The 23,717-nt window shown below is 43.5% G+C and overlaps 1 protein-coding gene across 1 annotated transcript in view; it reads right to left on the minus strand.

Annotated features, from left to right (window-relative positions):
- Nucleotides 1-23,717, minus strand: part of OGT (O-linked N-acetylglucosamine (GlcNAc) transferase) — a 2,411,396-nt gene that overhangs the window by 1,344,980 nt on the left and 1,042,699 nt on the right. Inside the window, exon 9 of the mRNA XM_044057256.1 lies at nt 12,628-12,820. Coding sequence (XP_043913191.1) covers nt 12,628-12,820 — 193 coding nt within the window. The remainder of the gene's footprint in view (nt 1-12,627; nt 12,821-23,717) is intronic.

The raw sequence follows: 23,717 nt of genomic DNA on the forward strand, positions 1-23,717 counted from the left end.
CTCTGATTAAAGTAATAAGGTCTTCAGCCATTCTTATCATTTGTTGTTTAGGCATAGAGGCCTGACCATGCGGTCTGGGCATCTGTTTCCAAGGCATGGTTCGAGTTTTAGGCTTAGAAGAAGATGGCGTCAGTTAAATACGCAGGTCAGTAGGCCTGAATACAACCTCAGAAGCCGGTGCCTGCACAGCGCTCTGGACCCATTCAAGGTAGAGACATCCGCAGGTTCCACAGTTAAAGCATCTTGCGGCATACCGCACTCCGAATGGGTCTCAGTAGAGGTCTGTGAATCTTAAGTAGCGGGTATCGGGGGCTGCAAAAGCACTTCACTGAGTACTGGCGAACTAGCGACTAGCTTAGAAGATTCAACGACAGCTTTGGACCTAGGCAGCCTGTCGCTGTCTTTATTTTTGCATTTTTTTTTTTTCAGAATATCTGTAATCGGGTCGCTTACCGAAGACATATCTGGATAACTGAACAGAGTACCAAAATATATAGAAGCAAAAATATACAGACCACGAACAATTCATGGTTTAAATAAGGCACAATACCGACAGCGAGGTATGTCGTGGTCTGGGCCCAGGCAAGGAATACAGTACAAATGAAATTCTTTGAGGTATTTGCTTTCCACAAAAAATACAATTATTGACTTTTGATGACATCGGTTTAGAGCAAGAAAGTTTTCCCAACAGGGTACTTGGCTTTAGTTGAAGACTTCGGTTCTGAAACTTGAAAACAAAATTTTCAGGAGTCGGCCGAACAGCGCTTGCGAACTGCTTCTGCTTTGGGCACCGCACAGCAAGAAAGAATGGGGTAATGGCGTTGGCTGCATGCTTTATAACCCTGACGTCATGGAAGATGAGAGAGCAACCAACGCAGGACCCAAGACTTTGTTAATCAGGCCGACTGAGGGCTACTGCAAGCAGATAACCCAAATGTGATGACTGCAACAGTGAAACACAAAACATCTGAGATCAGCTAAGTTACAATTTACAAAGTCAGTAGATGGTGTTATTAGGTCTTGACAACACATTGCATTTACATATGCATTTTTATTTCAAACATTTTATACATTTCTACAAATGTAAGCATTTTTATCAATGTGCAAAAATATGCTTAAATCTGTATGTTTTGAATGATTTTAACTCGTTTTCAATAGTTTTTGTTTTTTTTAAGTGATTTTTAAATAATGATTTTATGCAACTTTTTAGACAAGCACTGGTCCTTTTAATTACTTGGTCCTATTAATTACTCAGTTGATCTGATTGGCTTTTGGTTTCTAAATACTGTATATAATCAGGGTTTTAAGTGTTGGCACACTCATCTGGTTAAGTTATAGGACAAAAATGAAACGCAGTGAAAAAAGGTAAGTGTTTGTGTGGATTTAACATTGCTGTCAGTGTGCTTCTGTCTCTACAATAAACTTTTTTGACTGATATCCGACCTGCCTAACCAGTGCCTTCTTTTTGGGTTTATTAGTGCCAAATAAGTTGTCTGTGGAAGGGTGCATCCAACAATTTAGATTTAACATGGTCTGGGGCAAGGGCTTTTCCTTAAGCCATACAGGTCTTCTAAGGACAGAACTGGTGACTGCTGCCCTGCAACAAGCTTCTAGGGCATCAAATCCACAGTGCAAGGTGTGTTTAATTACTTTAATTGCAGAATGCATCAACCCTTGTAACTATTTAGATTCTGCACAAGCAGGAAAGGAAGACACTTTTTGTTTGAGTTCCAAGGTATGCTGCTGAAATTTTAGCATATGGAACTGGCAATTTAGTGCTCTGATAGCAGAGTAGCACAGGTGTATACTTTTTTACCCCATCTGTCTAGTGCATGGGACTCGCTATCTGAGGGGGTGGGATTCTTAATAGAGGTTGCTTTAATTCCTTTAGGCCCTTGAGAAATTACCTCAGGGGCAGCAGTATGATTTTTAAAATGAAATTTGTGAGAGTCAGGGACTAATACTTGTCCGGCCTTCTGGGTGCAGGAGGGAGGGTGCCATGAGTCAAACTGGATTCCAGGAAAACATCCTCCACAACACCCAGGACTGGGGGATTGGCCAGGGTTCAGTGCTGTGGAAGATCCAAGAATTCCCAGAGTCTCTTTTTAGACTGAGGACAGTCCTGACATGCTCCCTTAAGATATGAAGGGTTTCCCCAAAAGAAAAGTCCTTAGGGGGGAGAAGCTGAAGAAATGGGAGTCCTCAGCATCAGAATCCTCATAAGCAGGGAGGGGTTGCATGTCTTTGTACTCAGATGCATCAGAGTCATCAGACTCCTGTTCAGACAAAACTACTGGGGACAGATCTCATTTTTTTGGAAGGGGTAGCTTGGCTTCCCCTGATCAACTTAGGGTCTTCTGCCATTTTAAGCATTTGAGAATGAGGCAACGAGGCAGGTGCCTGAGATTGGTTCATTAGTTTCTTGGGTGTGGTTCATACCCTGGGCCTTAACTCGGTAGTTTTCGAATTGGTAGTGTGAAGTACTTCCTTGGAAGCCGGTGCCTGCTCAGGAGCTCCAGACCCATCCAAGGGAAAGACAACCACAGGATTCTTAGTCTAAGAGTTCTGCGGCATACCAGACTCCAAAAGGGTCTCTGTAGTTGCCTGCATGCAAATCCACAGTAGCGGGCATCAGGGGCTATATGAAAGCGCCTCACTGATGACTGGAGAATTGATGACTAGCTTAACGAAAGCGTCATTGGTACGTTTGGACTTGTGCAGTCTCTATCTATGTTTTTTTGGAAGATCTGCAGTCAGATGGCTTACTTAAGCCATATCAGAATTCGAGGACTAAGCGAAAATATCTAGCTACAATAAGGGCCCGACAATGTACAGTTCTGGTGTTGAAAAAAGCACAAAATCGACAGCGGGGGACATCGTGGTCTGGGCCTAAGCAAGTGATGCAGTAAGAATTTAAGTATCTGTGTATTTGCTTTCCACAGGCGAGACGATTGTTAACTTTTTCTGAAATCAGGCGAGACAATTGTTAACTTTTTCTGAAATCAGTTAGTGCAAGAAAAAAGGATCCCCAACAGGGTACTTAACTTGAGAAGACTTCAGCTTCAATTCTTAAGACGAAACTCAGGTAGTGGTCAACTGGCACTCGTGCGAACTGCTTCTACTTCGGGCTCCAAGGCAAGAAAGACTGATTTAATGGCATCTGCTTCCTTACTTTATACTACTGACTACCTGACATCAGTCCTGAAGCGACAGCAACTGACGCAAAAATACTAAGCCTCTGGTATTCGGGCCAGCCGAGGGCTACCCTGGCAGGAATTACCCAAATGTGATGACTGCAACAGTGAAACATGAAGATCAGCAGCAAAATAGACTAAACTGACAACCACAAACTCTCTGTACTGAATCAATTTGCTCAGAATGCTAAAATCCCAAACTGGTCTCCAGTCCCCTGTTTTCTTGGCACTAGAAATAATCTTGAGTAGGTTACGGACTCTCTATTCAGGGGGACCTCTTGGATGACTTTTCAAGCAGCTTTTTTATTTCTTGTGCTGCTTCTTTCCTTTGACGGGGTGGAACATCAGGAATCTTGTATAATCTTAATATGGGGGGGTACTAAATAATCTCTGGAAATCATCCTCTGCACCCAGGTACCTGTTGTGATGTCTAGCCAGGCTATCTGGTACAGGGATAAATGAAACCAGACTGCCTCCAGAGGTGGGTAATCGGGCCTACTTTCAGGAACACTGGTAAGATCAGTCAGAAAAAGAAACCTTGAAATTTGATTTTGCGGGCCTCCTCTGCCACAGGGGTGGCATATACTGTTTGAATCCCCCCCCCCTCTGCTCCTGGGGGGAGCAGTCTCCACATGAGTCATGGAAATAACCCTGGGATTTTTTGAACCACATTTTCTGACCACTTTGTTGATTCCTAGAGAAGATTCTTTACAGAATCGAAAGATTTATACCCCTTACAGACAGGGTCTTTCCATCTTAGCACAAGGATAGTGTGTCCTTCACTTTGGGGCCAAACAAGTTCACTTTAGGGCCAACAAGGAACTGTCAAAAGCAGCACTGAAAGTAATACTTGTGAGACTTTGCAGCGCCCTTCGAGCGCATCCAGGAAAGTCTCCTAATGGAAATGCCTGAACCTGCTGCCCTTGAGGTACATTCAGTTTTATGTGAAATGAGCCTCAAGGACAAATTTGAGATGGACTGTAGGGTAGCCAACTGTGAGGCAACAGGAATCTGTGCCTTGGCAACAACTGATCCGAAAAGTGATTTGGAGAGAATTAAATCCCTATGAAGTCTGGTGAAGTGCACCAGATAATTCAGTGACCAAAATGCAAAAGTCACTGAAGCATAAAGACTTATCCCAAATCTGTCCAATGCCCTATGCTCCCTCTTGGGGAGGTGAAGAGAAAAGTACAGTTTTGTACCTACCATAAATGTAGATGTTCGAGGATTCCATTGCTGCAGTCCTGACTATTGGGTATAGTCCGCGTCCAGTCGGCCCGAATACCAGAGTATAAGGCTGACGTCGGTCAGGGCGCATTAGACTGACGTCAGTACGTCAGGGTACTAATGCGCATGACCGACGTCATATCCTCAGTCTTTTCTTGCCCCAGATGTCAGAAGACCCTAAAAAGACAAGTCCCAAAATACCTGCACCAAAAACATGTACAATATATACAACAATATATACAAAAATATATGCATGTAAACTCACCTACACAACCACCCCTAAACACAGAGGGAAGGAGGAGGGTAAATTGGACTGCAGCAATGGAATCCTCGAACATCTACATTTATGGTAGGTACAAAACTGTACTATGTTCTTCGTTTTCCATTGCTGCAGTCCTGACTATTGGGTAGAATCCCAAAGCAGAGGTAAGGGAGGCTGGCAAATCATAAAGAAGTAGGAGCTGACAACATGCCTTGTAAAACAGCTGTGGCAAAACCAGCCCTAGACTTAGAGTAGATAGGAAGGTGATAATGCTTAGAGAAAGTATGCACTGAACTCCAAGTAGCTGCTTCCAAAATATCCTCAGTTGCCACCCCCCTTAGAAATGCTGTTGAAGTGGCAGTAGCCCTAGTGGAATGAGGCCTAATCCCAGCTGGAATCTCCTTGCCATGATGGGAATAACAAAATGCAATGCAAAAGCCAATCCACCTAGAAATAGTTTGTTTTGACACAGGCTTGCCCTGTGAACTCAAAGCAAAAGAAACAAACAACTGCTGAGACTGCCTAAAATCCTTAGTCCTGCTTAAATAATAAAGCAATTGCCTGTGTACATCTAAAGTGTGCAAAATCTTTTCCCCTTTATTTTGAGGGTCTGCATAAAACGTAGGCAAATGAATAGTTTGGTTTAAAGCCACACTAGAAACCACCTTAGGCATAAAGGAAGGATTAGTGCGTAATGATACCCTATCCTTATGGAAAATCAAAAGGGCTCTACTGCCATAAGGGCCTGCAACTCAGACACCCTTCTTGCAGAAGTAATAGCCAACAGAAAAGCAGTCTTCCATGACAAGTATTTCAATTCAGCAGTAGCTGCAGGCTCAAAAGGTTGTAGAGTAAGTTTTTCCAACACAAAATTGAGATCCCAAGCAGGAGTAGGAGCTCTACGTGGGGGTCTTATATTCTTTGCCCCTCTAAGAAACTGCTTGAACAAAGGATGCGAAAACAAAGGTGGGTCACAATCATAGTGAGCTGAAATTGCTGCAGCATGAATCTTAATGGACGAGAAGGACAAACCTTTGTCCAATAACTCAGTAAGATATTGAAGAGCCACACTCAAATTAGGCTCAGAAATCTCCAAATTCTTTGCTGTACTCCAAAATAAAAATCTCTTCCATTTTTCTCGTACACTCTCCTTGTACTAGGTCTTCTAGCTTCCATAATCACATTTAAAACTTGTTGAGGAAGTTGAGACCTGCTGTGTTTCAACACAGAATATGCCAGGCTGTTAGATGAAGAGAAGGAAGCTTGACATTGAGCAGATGACCGTCCTTCTGAGATAACAGATGAGGAATCAGAGGTAAAGGCCATGGAGGCTTCTTTACCAGACTCCGTAGTAGTGGGTACCAGTGTTGCCGAGGCCAATCTGGAGCTATCAAAATCATCCTTGGCCTGTCTTGTCTGACCTTTAATAGTACCTTTGGAAGAAGAGGCAGAGGTGGAAAGGCATACACATGAAGGTTTTTCCAACTGAAAGACAGAGCATCCACATTCCAAGCTGTGTGATGAAACCCCTTTGTGCAATACTTTGGCAGCTGGTGGTTTAGTGGAGAAGCGAACAGATCTATGTCTGGAGTTCCCCATGACACTGTCAGTTTCTGAAATACATGAAGATCCAGTTTCCACTCGTGGGGATCCATGATTTGTCTGCTTAACACATCTGCTAAGGAGTTCTGTGCTCCTGGCAGAAACCTTGCCTGAAGAGTTAGTTGCAAGCTTAGCGCAGTCTCCCATAAAATCATTGCTTGCCTGCATAGAAGATAAGAATGTGTTCCCCCTTGCTTGTTGATGTACCACATGACAGTTGTGTTGTCTGTTAGAATCAACACCTGCCCTGGAAGAAGTAACTCCTTGAAAGCCATTAATGCAAACTGGACTGCTAACATCTCCTTCATGTTGATATGTAGATGCTGTAGTCTGGCAGGCCACTTGTCTTGTATCCACTTTCCATTTAGATGAGCTCCCCAAGCAATGTCCGAGGCATCTGTCGTTAAGATCTGACTTGCCTCTGGCCGGGTCTCAGAGAGTCCCTTGTTTAGGTGACATTCCTGAGCCCACCACAAGAATTCTTTTCGAAGGCAAGGTATTATTTGAATGACAGTGTCCAAATCCTGGCAGTGCTGTCTCCATACATTTTTGAGATACCATTGTAGCTTCCTCATATGCAGTTTGGCATTGGGAAGCACCAGAATACAAGATGCCATGAACCCTAATGCTTGAAGGACTGTCCTTGCAGTCAGCACGGACTGATGAGATAGTTGATGGAAGTAAAGTGACAGACTCTTTTGTTTGTCCGGGGTTAAAAAGGCCATCTGGGCTGCTGTATTCAGTCTCACACCCAGAAAGCACATGGCTTGAGAGGGTACTAGACTGGACTTTATTTCGTTCACAGAATACCCTAGGCATCTTAGCACTGCTATAACATACTCCAGATGCTGTAGAAGGTCTTCCTTTTCTTGAGCCAGAATCAGGCAGTCGTCCAAGTAAGGATAGATTTGAATTCCTTGAAGCCTGAAGTAAGCTATCACTGGAGCCAGAACCTTTGTGAATACTCTGGGCGCAGTAGATAAGCCAAAGGGCAATGCAGAGAACTGATAATGAGAATTTCCAGCTCGAAACGCAGATACTTCCTGCAACTTAGCCTTATAGGCACATGAAGGTAAGCTTCCTTGAGATCTAAAGTTACCATCCAGTGATCTTTGCCCAGCAGAGGTAAAAGCTGTTGTAACGTCAACATCTTGAACTTGGGAATGTCCAAAAACGTGTTGAGGAGAGATAAATCCAAAATTGGTCTCCACGTGTTCCCCTTCTTTGGTACAAGGAACAGGCGAGAATAAAATCCTAGGCCCCTTTCTGATACAGGGACTGGCTGAATGGCCCCTATCTGAAGTAACTGAGAAACTTGCTTGTGAGCCTCTTTTCTTTGTGGAGGAGGAACGTCTGGCATGCCTTTGAAAGGGGGCATTGTATGGAAATAAAATCTGTAACCGTGGTGAATGATATCCAACACCCATTTGTCTTGAGTAATTAAATCCCAATATTCTTTGAAAAGAGACAGTCTTCCTCCCAAAGGAGCTGCCAGACGGGAATCTGCTGGCAGCTGAAAAGACAGGTCATTGGGTCTGTTTACGAAAGGACTGACCCCTGCCCTCACCAGAAGTCTGAGCAGGTGAACTCCCTGTTCTAGGCCTAAAAGAACCGTGAGCCCTGCCCCTACCACGTCTAGACCTACCCCTAGACTGGGAATCATAAGCAGGATATGTCCACCCCTTAGCAGGCCAATTTCTACTAAACTTTGGTGGCTGCACCTGCAAAAATCTTTAACAGTTTGCATAGACTTAGCTTTGTCCTCCATTTTCTTTAAAACTGCTTCCACAGGCGATCCAAACAACACATCAGACTGTAAAGGAGCATCCAAAATCCTTGTCTTAACATGCTCAGCTAAATTCTGATCCTTCAACCAGGCATGCCTGCGAAGAACAGAACTGGTAGCAGCCACCCTCGAGGAGGCCTGTACAGCATCAAAACCACATTGCAAAGAATGCTTACCCACTTGTTCAGACACATGAACCAAATCCAGCAACTCTTTACACTCAATACCTTCCGCCAAAGCATCCACCTTAGATTTCAATTGTGAAAGGAGATAATTCTGATATTTTAACATGTGAAACTGACAATTCAATGCTCTCATGGCTAGAGTGGAAGAAGTATACACTTTCTATCCCCACCTATCCAAAGCCCTTGCCTCTGTATCAGAAGGAACAGGATTTTTAACCACAGAAGCCTTAACACCTTTAGGCCCTTGAGAAATAGTTTCTGGGTCCGCCCTAGGACTCTTAAACAAATATTTATGAGCTTCGGGCACCCTATAATACCTATCAGGCTTAACAGGAGCAGGAGGCAAAGAGTCAGGGTTCAGGGAAGCCTCTGCAAAAACATCTTCCACCACATTCAACACAGGAGGAATAGCTAAAGGCCTATGCTGGGGTAAAAACAAGAATTCCCTAAGCCTTTTCCTGGAATCAGAGTAATCCTGGCCTTCCCATTTAAAGTGCTCCCTCATGGAATGCAGAGTCTCTGAAAATGAGAAATCCTCAGGCGGAGAAGCTGTAGGAGTGGAATCATCCACATCCGAATCAGAATAAGTAGGATACTCCTGCATATCTTCCACAGAAGATTCTGAAGCCTCTGAACACTGTTCAAAACTATCAAACTCCGGTTCCACCCTAGGCCTCTTATCAGGCGGGGGCATAGAACCTCTAATCATAGTAATCAAATCTTCTGCCATATTAAGCATATGTTTCGTAGGTACAGAACCCGAAATGCTAGGAGAAGCCCCCACTGAAGCTGAACTAGGCCTACCTCTCAAAGAAGTTTTGGCAACAGAAGGAGAGGCTCTAACTACCTTGGGAAGAGAGGGAAGAACAGTCACCTGAGAAGCCCCCTCAGCCTGGCCTACCTCCTGAGAAGGCACATCCTGTAATAGTATAGTTTCTGCCTGGGACTCCAGGGAAACTCCTGGCAAAACCTCCGGCTCCACTGAGCCTTCTAAAGAACCGACGTCCGGGACTGCCGGTTCATCAACCCTAGGCTTCATTGTTTTATCCTTGCGCTTCTTGGAGGAAGCGGGCGTCGGAGCATCCGACGGCATTTTATAATTGCAACGCTTCCCAAACACCAACCTGGCACAGTCCAACCTCCTCTTAATAGTGCGTTTGTTAAACCTAGCACAAGAGCGGCAACCAACAACGTCGTGCTCAGGCCCTAAACAAGGTATACACAAGGTATGATAATCCCTATGAGGTATCTGTTTCCCACAAGAAATACAGTTATTCACTTTTTCTGACATCCGGTAAAATACTGAGGCAAGAAAAAAAACAAAATGTTCCCCAACGGGGTACTTAGCCAACTCTGTTTCGGTCTGAAACTCCGGTTTCGGAAATATTTCAGAACGCCAACCTGCACTCGCAAAACTGCTTCTGCATCGGACCATGCGGCAAAAAAGACTGAGGATATGACGTCGGTCATGCGCATTAGTACCCTGACGTACTGACGTCAGTCTAATACGCCCTGACCGACGTCAGCCTTATACTCTGGTATTCGGGCCGACTGGACGCGGACTATACCCAATAGTCAGGACTGCAGCAATGGAAAACGAAGAACATCTCTGTTCCATGACTTTTTTTTTTTTTATGACCGACTCTGTGAACATGGCATCTACTGGTACTCCTTTGCTCCAGAACATTTTTCTCTTCTGTGGTGCCAAGATCTTTTCTAGTCTCTTGAGGATTGGCTCAACATAAAATCAGGTTCCTTCTACCCCCTCCAAGACATCAAAATCAATGAGCTCAATGGCAGGCAGAAACATCCAGAAAGTAGATGGACCACACCAAAATGCCTCCAGGAGTACAGATTCCTTTTGGGAAGTGTGATCGGTAGACAAACCACCCCTGCACTTAATCTCCAAAATGTGTACTAATAGAATGTCTACAGATTGTGATCTTGGGAACATTTCCCCTTCATCGAACTCGTTATCTTTTCTGACCAACTCCTAAGGGCAGTTTAATTGACTCCTCTCACACTTACTCTTCCAGGGGACTTTTTCAGTGGGACGCCCAAGAGAAGTAAAGGAAGATGCAAGTATATCCTGTTGGGTAGCCTGGAGACTTTGGGCTGCCTGTCCCTGTGGAGTAGAGTGCTGATGCTCAAGACACACAGACATATGGGATCCAGAAGGATGATCTGGGGTACGGAGGGGAGACGGTATGTCCTCCAGAAGAGAACAATCTATTTCCACCAACTCAAAAGTAGAATGCCCTGGGGAGAAGGATTCTGATGGAGCCAAGACAATATGCTTCTGGACCGCTGGCTCCCTCTGACCAGAAGGCAGTCTACTCGAGGCAGAATGAGCCAAGCGGTCCAATGCAGAGGTCAAATCGCTTCGGAGTCAACAACATCTGATATCCAGCAACAACACTTCAGCTCAGCGTCATACAGCTCCAACACACTCACTGTCCACTTAGGGAAGGTACCAGAGCAAAGGATACGATAATCATCAGATCCAATAAACTCAGCCCTGGTAAACTATGATCCAAAGGCTCAGATGCTGAAGGACAGATTGGAGAAGGAGCAAGACTTGATGGAGTAATACTGGTAAACGTCGCCTGACCAGAAGTGTTAGCAGCCAGGAGAAATTCTGACTGAATTTATACGAGAAGTAACTTCAGTCTATCCACATCTTCCTCTAAGACATGGAAAATTGGAAAAAGGCAGGCACTGAAGCGGACCTACAGTGACAGCACATCTCTAAAAAGGAGGATGCTAGCTGAGAAGAGACAGGGTCCAGATAAGATGCATACCGGGTCCAAGGCAGCTGTTGCTGCTCTGAATGAACCAGATCCAATGAGACAGGCCTTGTATCCAAAACAGTCGGATTCCAAGATTCGATTTTCGAATCAGACCATTTCTAGATTTTCTGGGCTGGGTCTGTGGTTGGATCATAAGGAATGGTGGGCTCCAGAAGGTTCCGGTTGATGCTTTCTGGACTCTGTCTGCCTTGTAGGGTAAAGTTCCAGCCAGTGACTCAAAAAAGGATGCTAGAAGAAGTCCTTTCCATATCAATTTCTTTTTACGATCAATCAATGCCCCTGGGGTTAAATGCTTTGCAGATGTTGCAGGACATCTTCAAGTGCACAATGCCTAAACAATATACACAGAAGTCGTGAACGTCAGACAGATGGATCTTATGACCACACACTGCATTTTTATGAAACCAGAATGTTTTTTCTATAGCTTGAAATGGCTGAAAATGGGCAGAAACTTTTTTTTTGTTCAACTTATTCACTCCACTGGTGCTCAGGAAGTTTGCCCTGCAACCTCCAGTGGGTGGAGCCTAAGCCTTTTGACAAAATCAAATTATGTCTTCACACTTAAAACAAATGTTCATATCTCTGGAACCATTGGAGTTATGGAATTATAAATTGCAAACTCTACAGCACAAACTATTTTTACAGTAGTAGTATTCTTCAGGTTCTAGGTCTTAAACTTTAGAAGTCAGAGTAAACACAGTAACTATTACTTTGTTAAAATTTTATAAAAAACTTACATTTCAGTAAACACTCAATTATATGCATACTATCAACAGCATTTTATTCATCTAGCTGAAAGCTTTCATGAGGCTATGGAGCTCTGCTGTTACATGGTTGTTGAAATATTTCTAAACGAATATCAAAAACATTTAAAATCTCTCTACTTGCACTAAACAGATATTTTTACCTACACTATACTGAGATCAAATATTAATGCAGCTGAGTTTGCCATTGTGTATGCTTTAAGATAAATTTTTTTTAAAACCTTGTACATAGCATGGTTTTGGAATTATTGATGCAGATATGAGCAAGCAATATGTGATGCCTAGAGGCATCAGTAGGAGTTAACTGCAGATGCACCTGGAGGTGTCACTCGAATGTAATGAGTTTGGTAGCAAGTGTTAATGTAAATGTAGAAAAGAATGTGAAAAATACAGACAATGGTAACTAAGTTACACTTAAGAAGCATAGGATAAGGGAAGTAAAAAATTAGTTAAGAAATTTAAAGATTGCCAAATGGGAAGAAAAATTATTACACTTCTCTTATGAATACACGAACACTCGAGGGCTGGCAGCAACCACATCAGTAGGCAAAGGCGGCAAATGAGATCAGAGGTATGGATGGGAACTAGACCATTATGGATAAGGAAGCAGCTTGATAGTTTGCAGTATCCACGAGCTGTAAACAGCAGCAGAGTAGATTAAGAGGATTGGATCCGAACCACATCCTCAAGTTGCCATCAATGCTTCTACACTTAATAAACAGCACTCCGCCATCCTGGCAATTGTTTGTAAACCTCTAAAAAGCAACCCAACAAAAGCAAGTGTGTGACATCTGTACCTGATGGCTTCCTTGTAATGCATCAATGCCTCCTGCAGTTTTCCCTGTTGCTGCAAAACACTCGCTAGGTTTGAATGAGCAGCAGCAAATTCTGGAAACACCTGTAAAACAACAATGGCCATTGAAAGTCTGCATCTTCCTTCATATTTACTAAAATATATCTTACTCGTCTGCATATTCTGTGAGTGACTGTCTAAAATGGTACAAAATTCTGTTGAGTTCCCAAAACATAAATTACCAACTAGCCACTTTACAGTTCCAAAAAACAGTTGCATTAGAAGCTTACCCAACTGAAGACAGAATAGTTTCACAGTTTTAGTCTTTACATAAGGGATTTCATGCTGTGCAGGTAGCTTGCTGCCAAGCCAGACTTCTAAAGTTCTCCCCCCCGGGTCATCAGTCAACGCCCTTCATCTGGAAGAACCTCTGTATTATAAAGGTTGCACTGGCCAATGTCACCTTTGGACCTATGTTGCCCTGTCAGACGTAGGAGAGAAGTCTCCCAGCTAGAAAATATGGTGGCCTTGGTGATTAATTTCCAGAAATGACCAGACCTACAGCAAGATACCCAATCTGAAAGCGCCACAAAGAAGGGCTCAGAAAACAAGAAACAGTACCTGCTTTTAAAAGAGTGAAGGGGTGGATGAATAGATAGGGCTCCCCTCCCAACACTTTGGGATAACAGAGCTGGAAAGAAAGGGTGAGGTGGGACAGAATGAGGTCTGCAAAAAGCAGCAGTACTTGAACATGTACAGTTATGCTAAGTTTTTGACACAGCTATACTATACTCAATGGGGTATTGAATACTGGAGTCTTCACTTTTGAAGATTATCAAAACAGTGTGGGGGGGCAAAATAAGCTATTTGGAGAACAGTCCTTGCAGGATACCAGAAGCAATTCTTGCTCTAGCTCTTGAAGCAGTCCATAAACTGTGGTGGTTACAGAAGACCTGAACAAAGAACCAGCTTACTGTTTCAAAGGTGGACTGGGTAGAAAGATTCCCAAGGAAAGCTGGGGATGCAGCTGTAGCTCTTGTGTTGTGTTTTCAAAGGAAGGAGCAGCACTCTGGTGGATAGAGAACAGAATCAACTGGGAGGATGCTGGGTAGGAATATGTATTAAACAGTGATCTGTTCACACATTTACTGGCATTGTAGGCAACAATTAGATTCGTAATTAGACCACTGTTTCAGAATTCATTACCCCTCTGACAACTCCAAGTACAATGGGTATTGGAATAATTATTAGAAATTGAAAGGGATGCCCAGAAAGAGAGTCTTGGAAAACATTAGTCCTGCTCAAGTCACCAATTTGTAGCATTTGGTTAATGTATGGCCAGAGAACAAGGCGGCTGCTTCTATGTTAAATCTGATATCCTCCCTGCATAAAAGCCACTGCAGTGTCTGCTGCATTAAAAGGGTGAGCTTTTGCTGGACCATACAGATTACAACCTTTGTAGAAGAAACAGACTCAACAGCAAAACCCAACTGAAGATGGTCTGTTTTGTCACTGGTTGATTTTTTTACCAGCAGCAAGAGATACAGACTTAGCATGGGGCAGAGGGGATAAGAGAAGATTCCAAAGCAGAAATGATTAAACACCTGAAAGCTGAATCCTGAAGGTACAGGTTAGTTCAGCTTTCAACAAGTCACTCGTGTTTTAGGATTGAAGTACTTCTATCCACCTAACACCAAAAAACCCTTCAAATGGAGATAAGGTCTCCTTAAAATGGGTCTTCTAGATTAAACATTTTGAGCATGTCCACATCATAGTGGTACCTGAAGGGCATTAATAACCTTACTCTACAAATTGTTACCCTTACAGTCTGCAGAATGGGGTGGATGAGAAAAGTACAGTTGTGTACCTACCATAAATGTAAGATGTTAGAGTGTATTCACTGTTGCAGTCATTACTCTTGGGTTATCCTGCTGGCAGGCTACCTGCAGTCGGCCTGAATTCCAAAGTCCTGGTCCGATGTCAGTTGCTGTCGCCTCTTCCCTGACGTCAGTGCGCCAGGGGTATAAAAGTTGCAGCCAACGCCATTTTCTTCACTTTTTCTTGCCCCAGATGTCAGATGCCCCCATAAGGGTAGGCTAAATGGATTATGCCAATAAACATGCATGCACTAAAGTAAACATTTCCTTCATCTACAAGCAAATACACCACATAGGTTCTATAAAAGAGAGAAGCACAGATAAGATCCAGCAGATGAAAGGGGGATGGTGGGAGGGAAACCTGGACTGCAACAGTGAATACACTCGAACATCTACATTTATGGTAGGTACACAACTGTACTATGTTCGTGTTTCACTGTTGCAGTCATTACACTTGGGTTGGGTGGCTGGGCCTAAATAGAATTGGGAGTGGCTATGAGGCCCTGCAGAACTGCAGTGGCAAAGCCTGCTCTGGATTTAGAGTAAAGAAGTAAGTGGTAGTGCTTTGTGAAAGTGAGCACTGAAGTCCAGGTCACAGCCTCCAAAATGTCCTTGGTTGGTACTCCTCAGAGGAAGGCTGCTGAAGTAGCTGCTGCTCTGGTAGAATGTGGCCTAATGCCCTGAGGCACTGATTTGCCATGCTGTGAATAGCAGAAACGAATGCAATGGCTTATCCATTTAGAAATAGCCTGCTTTGAGATGGCCTTTCCTTGTGATCCTGCAGCAATATGCCACTAAAAGTTGCTCAGTCTTTCTGACAGCTTTAGTTCTGTCCAAGTAGAAGCGTAGCTGTGTATGTCCAAAGAATGCAGAAGTCTCTCACCCTTGTTCTGTGGGTATGGATAAAAAGTAGGCAAGTGAATGGTTTGGTTAAGGGCCACACTGGACAGCACCTTAGGCATAAATGTACAGTTTGTCCTCAGAGAAACCCTGTCTGGATGGAAAATAAAAGGTTCCACAGCCATGAGTGCCTGTAACTCAGACTCGTCTTGCAAAGGTTATTGCTAGGAGCAGAGCTGTTTTCCAGGATAAGAATTTTGTATCAGCTGTTGAGGCTGGCTCAAAAGGAGGTAGTGTGAGCTTTTCCAAGACATAATTGAGGTCCCACGCAGGTATTGCTGCTCTCCTTGGAGGTCTTATTTTTTGGCCCCTCTGAGGTACTGCCTTATTAAAGGATGAGAAAAAATAGGTAGTTCCGTATTGTAATGGGCTGAAATGGCAGTGGCATGAATCTCAATTGAAGAAAACGATAGGCCTTTGTCCAGCATCTCAGTTAAGTATTGCAAAATCTGAGGAATATTTGGTACAAACGTGTCAATTCCTTGTTCCAAGCACAGAATCTCAATTTTTCTGCAGAAGATTTTCTGGTACTGGGCCTCCTGGCCTCCAAGATAACATCCAAGACAGCTTTTGAAAGAGGAGTGTTCTGAATGGCTACATTATCCGCCATGCTGCCAGATTTAAGGTCCTGAGTTGACTGTGCAGGATCTGATTGTTTTGTTGGTTCAATAATTGAGAAGTTTGAGGCAATGTCCAGGCTGGACCCTGAGACAAGTTCTTTAGGATTGGGTACCAGTGCTGGTGAGGCCAGTCTGGGGCAATCATTTTGGCTTCTCTTGTCTGACTTTTAGGAGTACCTTGGGGGGAGGAGAGGCAGTGGAGGAAAGGTATATACTGTTAGGTTTTTCCAGCTGAAGGATAGGGCATCCACTTTCCATGCTAGCTTGTGATAAATCCTTGTGCAGATTCTCTAATTGGCAGTTGTGGAGGGAGGCAAATAGATCTATGTCTGGGCATCCCCATTTCCTTATCATGCTGAAGACTTGTGGATCCAGTTTCCACTGGTGGGGATCCATGAGGTTTCTGCTGAGTTGTTCTGCCAGACTATTTAGATTTCCTGGCAGGAATTGTACTTGCAGGTGAATTTGATAAGTCAATGCTGTGTCCCACAAAGTCATGGCTTGTCTGCAGAGGGGGTAGGAATGTGCGCCTCCCTGTTTATGTACCACATGGCCGTAGTATTGTCAGTTTTATTAGTAGTTGTCCTGGATGAAGTAGGCCCTTGAAGCTGTCAGGGCATTCTGAAAAGCTAGCATCTCTTTTTGATTGATATGAAGATGCATCTGGCTTGTGGGCCATGTGCCCTGAATACATTTTCCTGCCATGTGGGCCCCCCAGGCATAATCTGATGCATCCGTTGATAGTGTCTGCCTGGCTGTGGGTAAAGTGAATGGCTGTCCATTGTTGTGGTGACAGGCCTGTGCCCACCATCAAAACTCCTGTTGCAGGCAGGGAATGAGGGTAATTAATGTTTCCAGGCTGTGGCAATGTTGAGTCCAAACACTTTTTAGATACCACTGTAGTTTCCTCATATACAGTCTGGCATACGGAATTAGAAGAATGCAGGATGCCATGAAGCCCAAAGCCTGCAGGATTTTCCTTGCAGATAACTGGGTCTTTGTTGTCAACATTTTGAAGTAAGAAGTCAGTTGCCTTTGTCTGGCGTGAGAAAAGCCATCTGGGCAGTTGTATTTAAGCTTGCACCCAGGAATATTATCTCTTGAGAGGGTACTAGTTTTGATTTCTTTTCATTTACTGTGTACCCTAAACAAATTCGTAATCTTTTTACAAACCCCAGATGCTTTAGTAGAATGTCTTTGTTCTCTGCTTGAATAAGGCAGTCGGCCAAGTAAGGATATATTTGAATTCCTCTGTCTGCAAAATGCAATTACTGGTGCCATGCATTTTGTGAAGACCCTAGGCGCAGTAAATAAGCAAAAGGGCAGTGCAGAGCAGTGGTAGTGCATTGAGCCAGCTATGAATCTGAGGTATCTTCTGCAAGATTGTCTGATTGGGACATGCAGGTATGCCACTTTTAGGTCCAAAGTTACAAGCCAAGCCTTCTTGCCCAGCATGGGCAGTAGATGCTGCAGTCTCAACATTTTGAATTTTGGAACATCCAGAAATGGGTTTAGTATAGATAGGTCCAATATTGGGCTCCAGGCTTTGTCCTTTCTGGGCACCAAGAAAAGTCTAGAGTAAAATCCTTGACCCTGCTCTGAGTGTGGTACTTGTTGAATGGCCCTCATGTCCATGAGGGATGAAACTTGCTTTTGTGCCTCTGCCCATTGATTGTGTGACAGGTCTGGCATACCTTTTGCCCTTGGCAGGGTGTGAAAGTGGAACCTGTAGCCCTGAGACACTATGTTCAAGACCCATTTGTCCTGGGTAATTGTGTGCCAATTTGGTGAAAAAAAGTGCTAATTTTCCCCCTAAGGGGGCTGCCAAAAGTTAAGTGCTTGGATCTGGCAGAGGAAAGTCATTGGGACAGTTTCATGTATGGTTATAATTTGTCTTCTCTGCTTTTGGAGGTAGAAGCACCCCATTGTTTACGTCTGTATGAGCCTTGGGGCTGGGATCTGCCTCTGGGGCGTCTGTATCTGCCTCTTTGTGGCCTGTTTGACAATGGAAAGAACCAATTCTTTGTAGGCCAGTTCCTGCTAAATCTGGGTGGCTGTACCTGTAAGAAATCCTTAACTGTCTGCATGGATTTTGCTTTATCCCCCATTTTCTTCAACACCTCTTCTGCCTTAACACCAAACAAAGTATCATGCTGTAATGGCGCATCAAATAATTTTAATTGAACATGATCAGGCAAATTCTGTTCCGTTAAAGCATACCTTCTAATGACAGAATCCGTAACAGCGGCCCTGCAACAGGCCTCCAGTGAATCAAAACCACAATGCAAAGTACGCTTGCCCACTTGTTCAGCTGCATGCAATAAAATCCTGCATTTCCTTGTTATCGGAGCATTCAGAATTTGTCAACATTTTCTGTTTAAGCAGTGACATTAAATACTGCTGATATTTAAGCATATGAAACTGAATTTAAAGCCCTTACAGCCAAGGTAGGCAGAAGTGTAAACTTTTTTCCCCCAACTGTCCAGTGCCCTAGAAACCCTATCAGAGGGGACAGGGTTTTTTTTGCAGTGGAAGCCTTGACCCCTTTGGGACCCTGAGATGTAATTTCTGGGTCAGCAGCAGGGTTTTTATATAGAAAGTTATGAGAGTCTGTAACCCTATAATATCAGTCTGGCTTAGCAGGTGCAGGGGGTAGAGTGTCAGGAGACAGGCTGGACTCTGAAAATACATCTACAATGTCTAGTACAGGTGGAATAGCAAGAGGTCTGTGCTGAGGTAGTAACAGAAAGTCTGAGCCTTTTCTTAGATTCTGAGTAATCTTGGCTCTCCCAGTGAAAATGCTCCCTCATAGTATGCAGGGTGTCCCCAAAAGAATAATCCTCAGGAGGAGAGACTGAAGGAATAGATTCTTCAGCATCAGAATCCTCATAGGGAGGAATAGAGTATCCCTGTTCAGAAGAGGAATCAGAAGAAACTGAAATCTGATCAGAAGAGTCATTCTGTCTCTTGCCTAGGCCTCTTAGGAGGGGGATGGGAACCCCTGATCACAGTAATTAGGACTTCGGCCATTTTAAGCATCTGTTTCTTAGGCATGGAAGACTGTCCAGAAGAATGCTGTACTTGTTTCTTTGTCTTTAGAGTTGTTTTAGTCTGTCTTTGAAGCGGAGGTTGGCTTGACATACAATTGTGTAGGTCTGAAAACACCCTCAGAAGCAGATATCTGTTCAGCAGCTACAGACCCATCTGAGGGAATAATTTCAGAGTGTCCAATACCTTGAGTATCCAGAGGCCTAGTTGGCTCCACGTGGGAGTCGGAAGCGGCCTGTGGCTCTGAGGTAGCGGGCGTCAGCGGCTGCGAAAGCACCTCACTGAGAACTGGCGACTGGCCTGGCTGGGGCTTCGTTGGTTTTGGACCTCAGATGCCTGTCCTTTTCCTTGTGCTTTTTATAAACTCCTGTCGTTGGCTGTTCCGATGGCATTATATAATTAAACCTTCGGCCAAAGTAATGAAACGCAAAATCATACCGACGCTTAATAGTGCGTTGGTTAAACCTAGCACAAAACCGACAGCTAGCAAATTCGTTATCAGGGCCTAGGCAAGGAATACAGTAAGAATGAAAATCCTTATGAGGTATTTGCTTCCCACAAGAAATACATCTGTTAACTTTTTCTGACATAGGTCTGGAGCTAGAAAAAAGTTTCCCCAACAGGGTACTTAGCTTTAATGAAGACTTCGGATCTGAAATTCAATTGTGAAAATCTCAGGAGTTGGCAGACCAGCACTTGCTGCTTTTGCTTCGGGCACCGCGCGGCAAGAAAGACTGAAGAAAATGGTGTCGGCTGCATCTTTATACCCCTGGTGCACTGACGTCAGTGAAGAGGCGACAGCAACAGACACCGGACCAGGACTTCGGAATTCAGGCCGACTGCGGGTTGCCTGCCAGCAGGATAACCCAAAAGTAATGACTACAACAGTGAAACACAATGAACATCGTGTCCTGGGAAATAAGTTTACCATGTCTGGGAGTGCCTGGTGGATCCTTCTATCTCCATTAGTAGGGAAAACTAGTGCCTTCAAGACCATAAGGATGCAGGTATCACTGCTTTAATTCTCCATTTTCCCCGATATCCAAAGGGAAAAGGGAGAAGCACAGTGGAAGCACCAGATCTGTGTTAGAGAGAAGGTGTTGCTTTCCGACAGCAAGCATTGCTTACAGTTTATGTAGCTCCCCGCCATTGATTTCATAAGCCCCATATCAAGAACAGGTGAGCAAGCACCCCAGGGAATGTCCCAAACATCTGTCTATAAAAAGACTGGTTAAGGATGCTATTCAGTAAAAGTTTACATCCAGAGTGAGCCATACCCGTATTACACACTGATACAGTTCCTATACTACAAAGAAAAATGGCAATTTGGTCAAACAGGCGAGAGCTTTTGGTTCACACAAGTCAGATTCCACTGAAGTCTCTGCATATGTAGCTTGGCCAGGGAATCAGAATAACAGAGATCATGAATCTTAGGGCTCAAACTCACTAGCCGTGATTTTGGCCTTGGCTGACAACTTCTGGAAATTTATTGGGTAATTCACTTATTCAGGTGGGAAAAAGAGCAATCTAGGTGGATGTATCCAAAAGGAACCCCAGAAAGACAACAATCTATGATGGGAATGAGGACAACTTCTTTAGATTCAGAGTGAACTCGAACCTTTAAAGTTTCACTGCAAACTCCTCCAGTGATGCCACCACCTCTCCGAAAGCCCTTTGAATCAGTCATCCACAAGGACAGATGTGAACATCTTTCAATCTGCAGAATCACCGATAAAGACCCTTGTAAAAGTGGAAAGCCCAATCATCATTAAGCAGAACAACTATTATTGACATCCCTCAACTAAGATTCTGAAAAAGTGTGTCCAACTCTTAAGGCTGGGAATCTACAGGAAGGTACACTGTGACCAAGTGTATCTTTAGATGTGGAAGTAGCACACCCTGCAGGGTAATCATCTTGCACTTTGGGACCTATACGACTAAGTAACCAGTCTTCAAAAGTCCAGCAAGGGTGCCGAATCGCACTCCTTTCAAAGGACAGAGTAGGGACTAGAATCGTACACCTAGCTGGCAGTGAGACCAGTGACACCTTGGTGCATCACCTCTGAAATAAGTGAGAATGACAGTATATGATGGATGCCCACATAAGTGAGTAACCCTCCGTTATATTTAGTACCCATGAATCAATTAATATATTACCAAATATGCAGAAGTAGGCTTCCTGTTATTTTTGCTAAACAAGCAACTGCAAGTAGTGGGATGAGTGATTAGATGGAGGGAGGACAGAGTCCGAAATGGTTTCTTAATATAAGACTTCTCTGAACCTTCCAGGCTTTCCTTACTGTCATCTAGAAACCTTTTCTTAAACCACACCTTCTTACATTTTTTTCAAGATTTTATCCTGTTTCCTGTAACAGGGTCAAGACTTAGAATTCTCTCATACATCTGGAAATGAGAAAAAATTAATTTACTCCATATGCATGTACATAAGATTTTTTTTTTTCCAAATCTAGGTGCATAGGATATCCCTCTCTCTTCCCCCCTTGGCTGACCTGGTGTGACTCAGATGGAACTCTACAGTTCCCTAAAAAACGGTGTCTACAGGACTGCAATCAGTTTCTGTCAGCATTTAAACAGAGTAGGTTGCACGCAAAAAGCATTTAAGCTTTCACTTACAGTGCTTTGTAATTAAGCAGGTCACCATATTAGTCAGCCACAGGGTTCTTTTTTTCTACTTGAGTGTTTGCCTCCTTCCCCTGTAACTTAAGTAAATTGACTCTTACATTAAGAGCTATAATACTTACCTTATAGCTTTAGGAAACCTTGTAAACTGCAATAGCCCCGCTACACTCGGGCTCTCCTCGATCCCCTCCCTGCCCCCAATACCTCTAAATTTATAGTACTATAGCCACTCCCCCACTTTCTAGATCCTATCTGCTTTCATCAGGGATAATTCCACCCACCCCCCATTCTTCTACCTACATTTTAATAGCACCTATTAGCTTTCATCTGGCATTCTCCCATCCCCCTTCCAGTAGCTTTACCTCACCACTCTATCTTCTGGTGTTGAATCACCAGGTAAAACAGTTCCTTAACTCACTAGCTGAATCACAGATAATGACATACTCCTCTTTACTACCCCTCTTGTTCGCACCATACCTCCTTACCTTGTATGAAAACCAGTTTCTCAAGGGATTTCAGGTCCCAAAAGGCCATACTATCACACCAGCTGTAAATCCTTCCACCTTCAACCATACTTACATTACCAGATTCTATCCAACATCTTGTTCAGTCTATCAACATCTCAACCCCAAGCACATTACCTCTAGATCCAAACACTACCACAAACTAAAACAAATTCCTGAAGTTCATCACCAAGTATAGACTCAACTTAATACTTGGTGGTGATATTCACCTCAACCCTGACCCACCCACTTCAAATACACATACCCCCTCTACTTGCAATCTAAGCTACAAACCTACAATTAATAGGCCAACTAACTCTCTCCTAGCCTGTCATCTCAATATTAGACGCATTAATAACAAGGTACATGAATTGCACGCACTTCTGGGTGTCCACTCCCCTGAGATTCTCTGTTTATCTGAAACCTGGTTAAAACCTAACACTAAAGACAATGAAGAGTTATCACCTGGGTACAACATACACAGGCTGGATCGTGCATCGAGGAAGGGGGTGGGGTAGCTGTACTCTATAAATCTGAGTTGAATGTCGCCATAGACGTAAAACCACCACCTCAGATTAACTCAAATTCTTGCCACCAAATTGCAACTTAATAAAAATAAATGCATTAACATCATCTGTATGTACATTCCCCCAGGTAACAATATATCTACACTTGAAGATATCCTGCAATGGCTATCATGTCACTACCCCGAAGAAACCCTACTACTTGGAGACTAACAGACTGGAGAACCTGTTCCTCAGAATCCCTAACCACCCATATTAACCTGCATGTATTTACACAAATTATATCCACCCCTACCAGGGTAGGTAAACCCAACCAAAAAGAAAGCATACTTGACTGGGAGCTCAAATAGTCACCCCCAACTATACACCTCTGGTACCCTCCTTGATGGCCTAAGCAATCACCTTCTCACAAATGTAATTAAGCACAAAACCATTAATTCCCAACAACACTTACTTAGAAAGGTAAGAAACAATAAAAATTTTGATCCTGCCAAACATCAACAAGAACTAAACTCATGTAATTGGTCTATTCTAAAACACCTCCCTTAGAGGAAGCAGGAGCATATTTTACAAATTCCTTGAGATCCTTGATTTGCATGCACCTGTTCGTTCAAAGACAGCCAAAGCAAAAACTGTGCCATGGCTTTCTAAAGAGTCTAAACTCAAAATTACCCTTAGAAAGAAAGCATGGGCTTTAGGGCATTCTTCTAAAGACCCTCAAGTTCACATTAAATACTGACAATTCAGGAACGAAACCAAAAAATCAATTTTAAAAGAAAAAAAAATTACTACTGTAATTTACAGACAGTAAATCAAAATTACCCTCAGAAGTTTTGGGCAGGTTTAAATAATCTACTATATCCTGCACAAACTTAAACCCCAATGCCTGCTGCTACTATTGATAAAACCCCTGAAGATGTTTGACAGATTTAACCGATTCTTTAGAGACAATTCAAGCCCTAACTAGCCAACTACCTCCTAG

Source organism: Protopterus annectens, chromosome 15.part0 (genome assembly GCF_019279795.1).
Source record: "Protopterus annectens isolate FY-2018-M chromosome 15.part0, PAN1.0, whole genome shotgun sequence".
Lineage (NCBI taxonomy): Eukaryota > Metazoa > Chordata > Ceratodontiformes > Protopteridae > Protopterus > Protopterus annectens.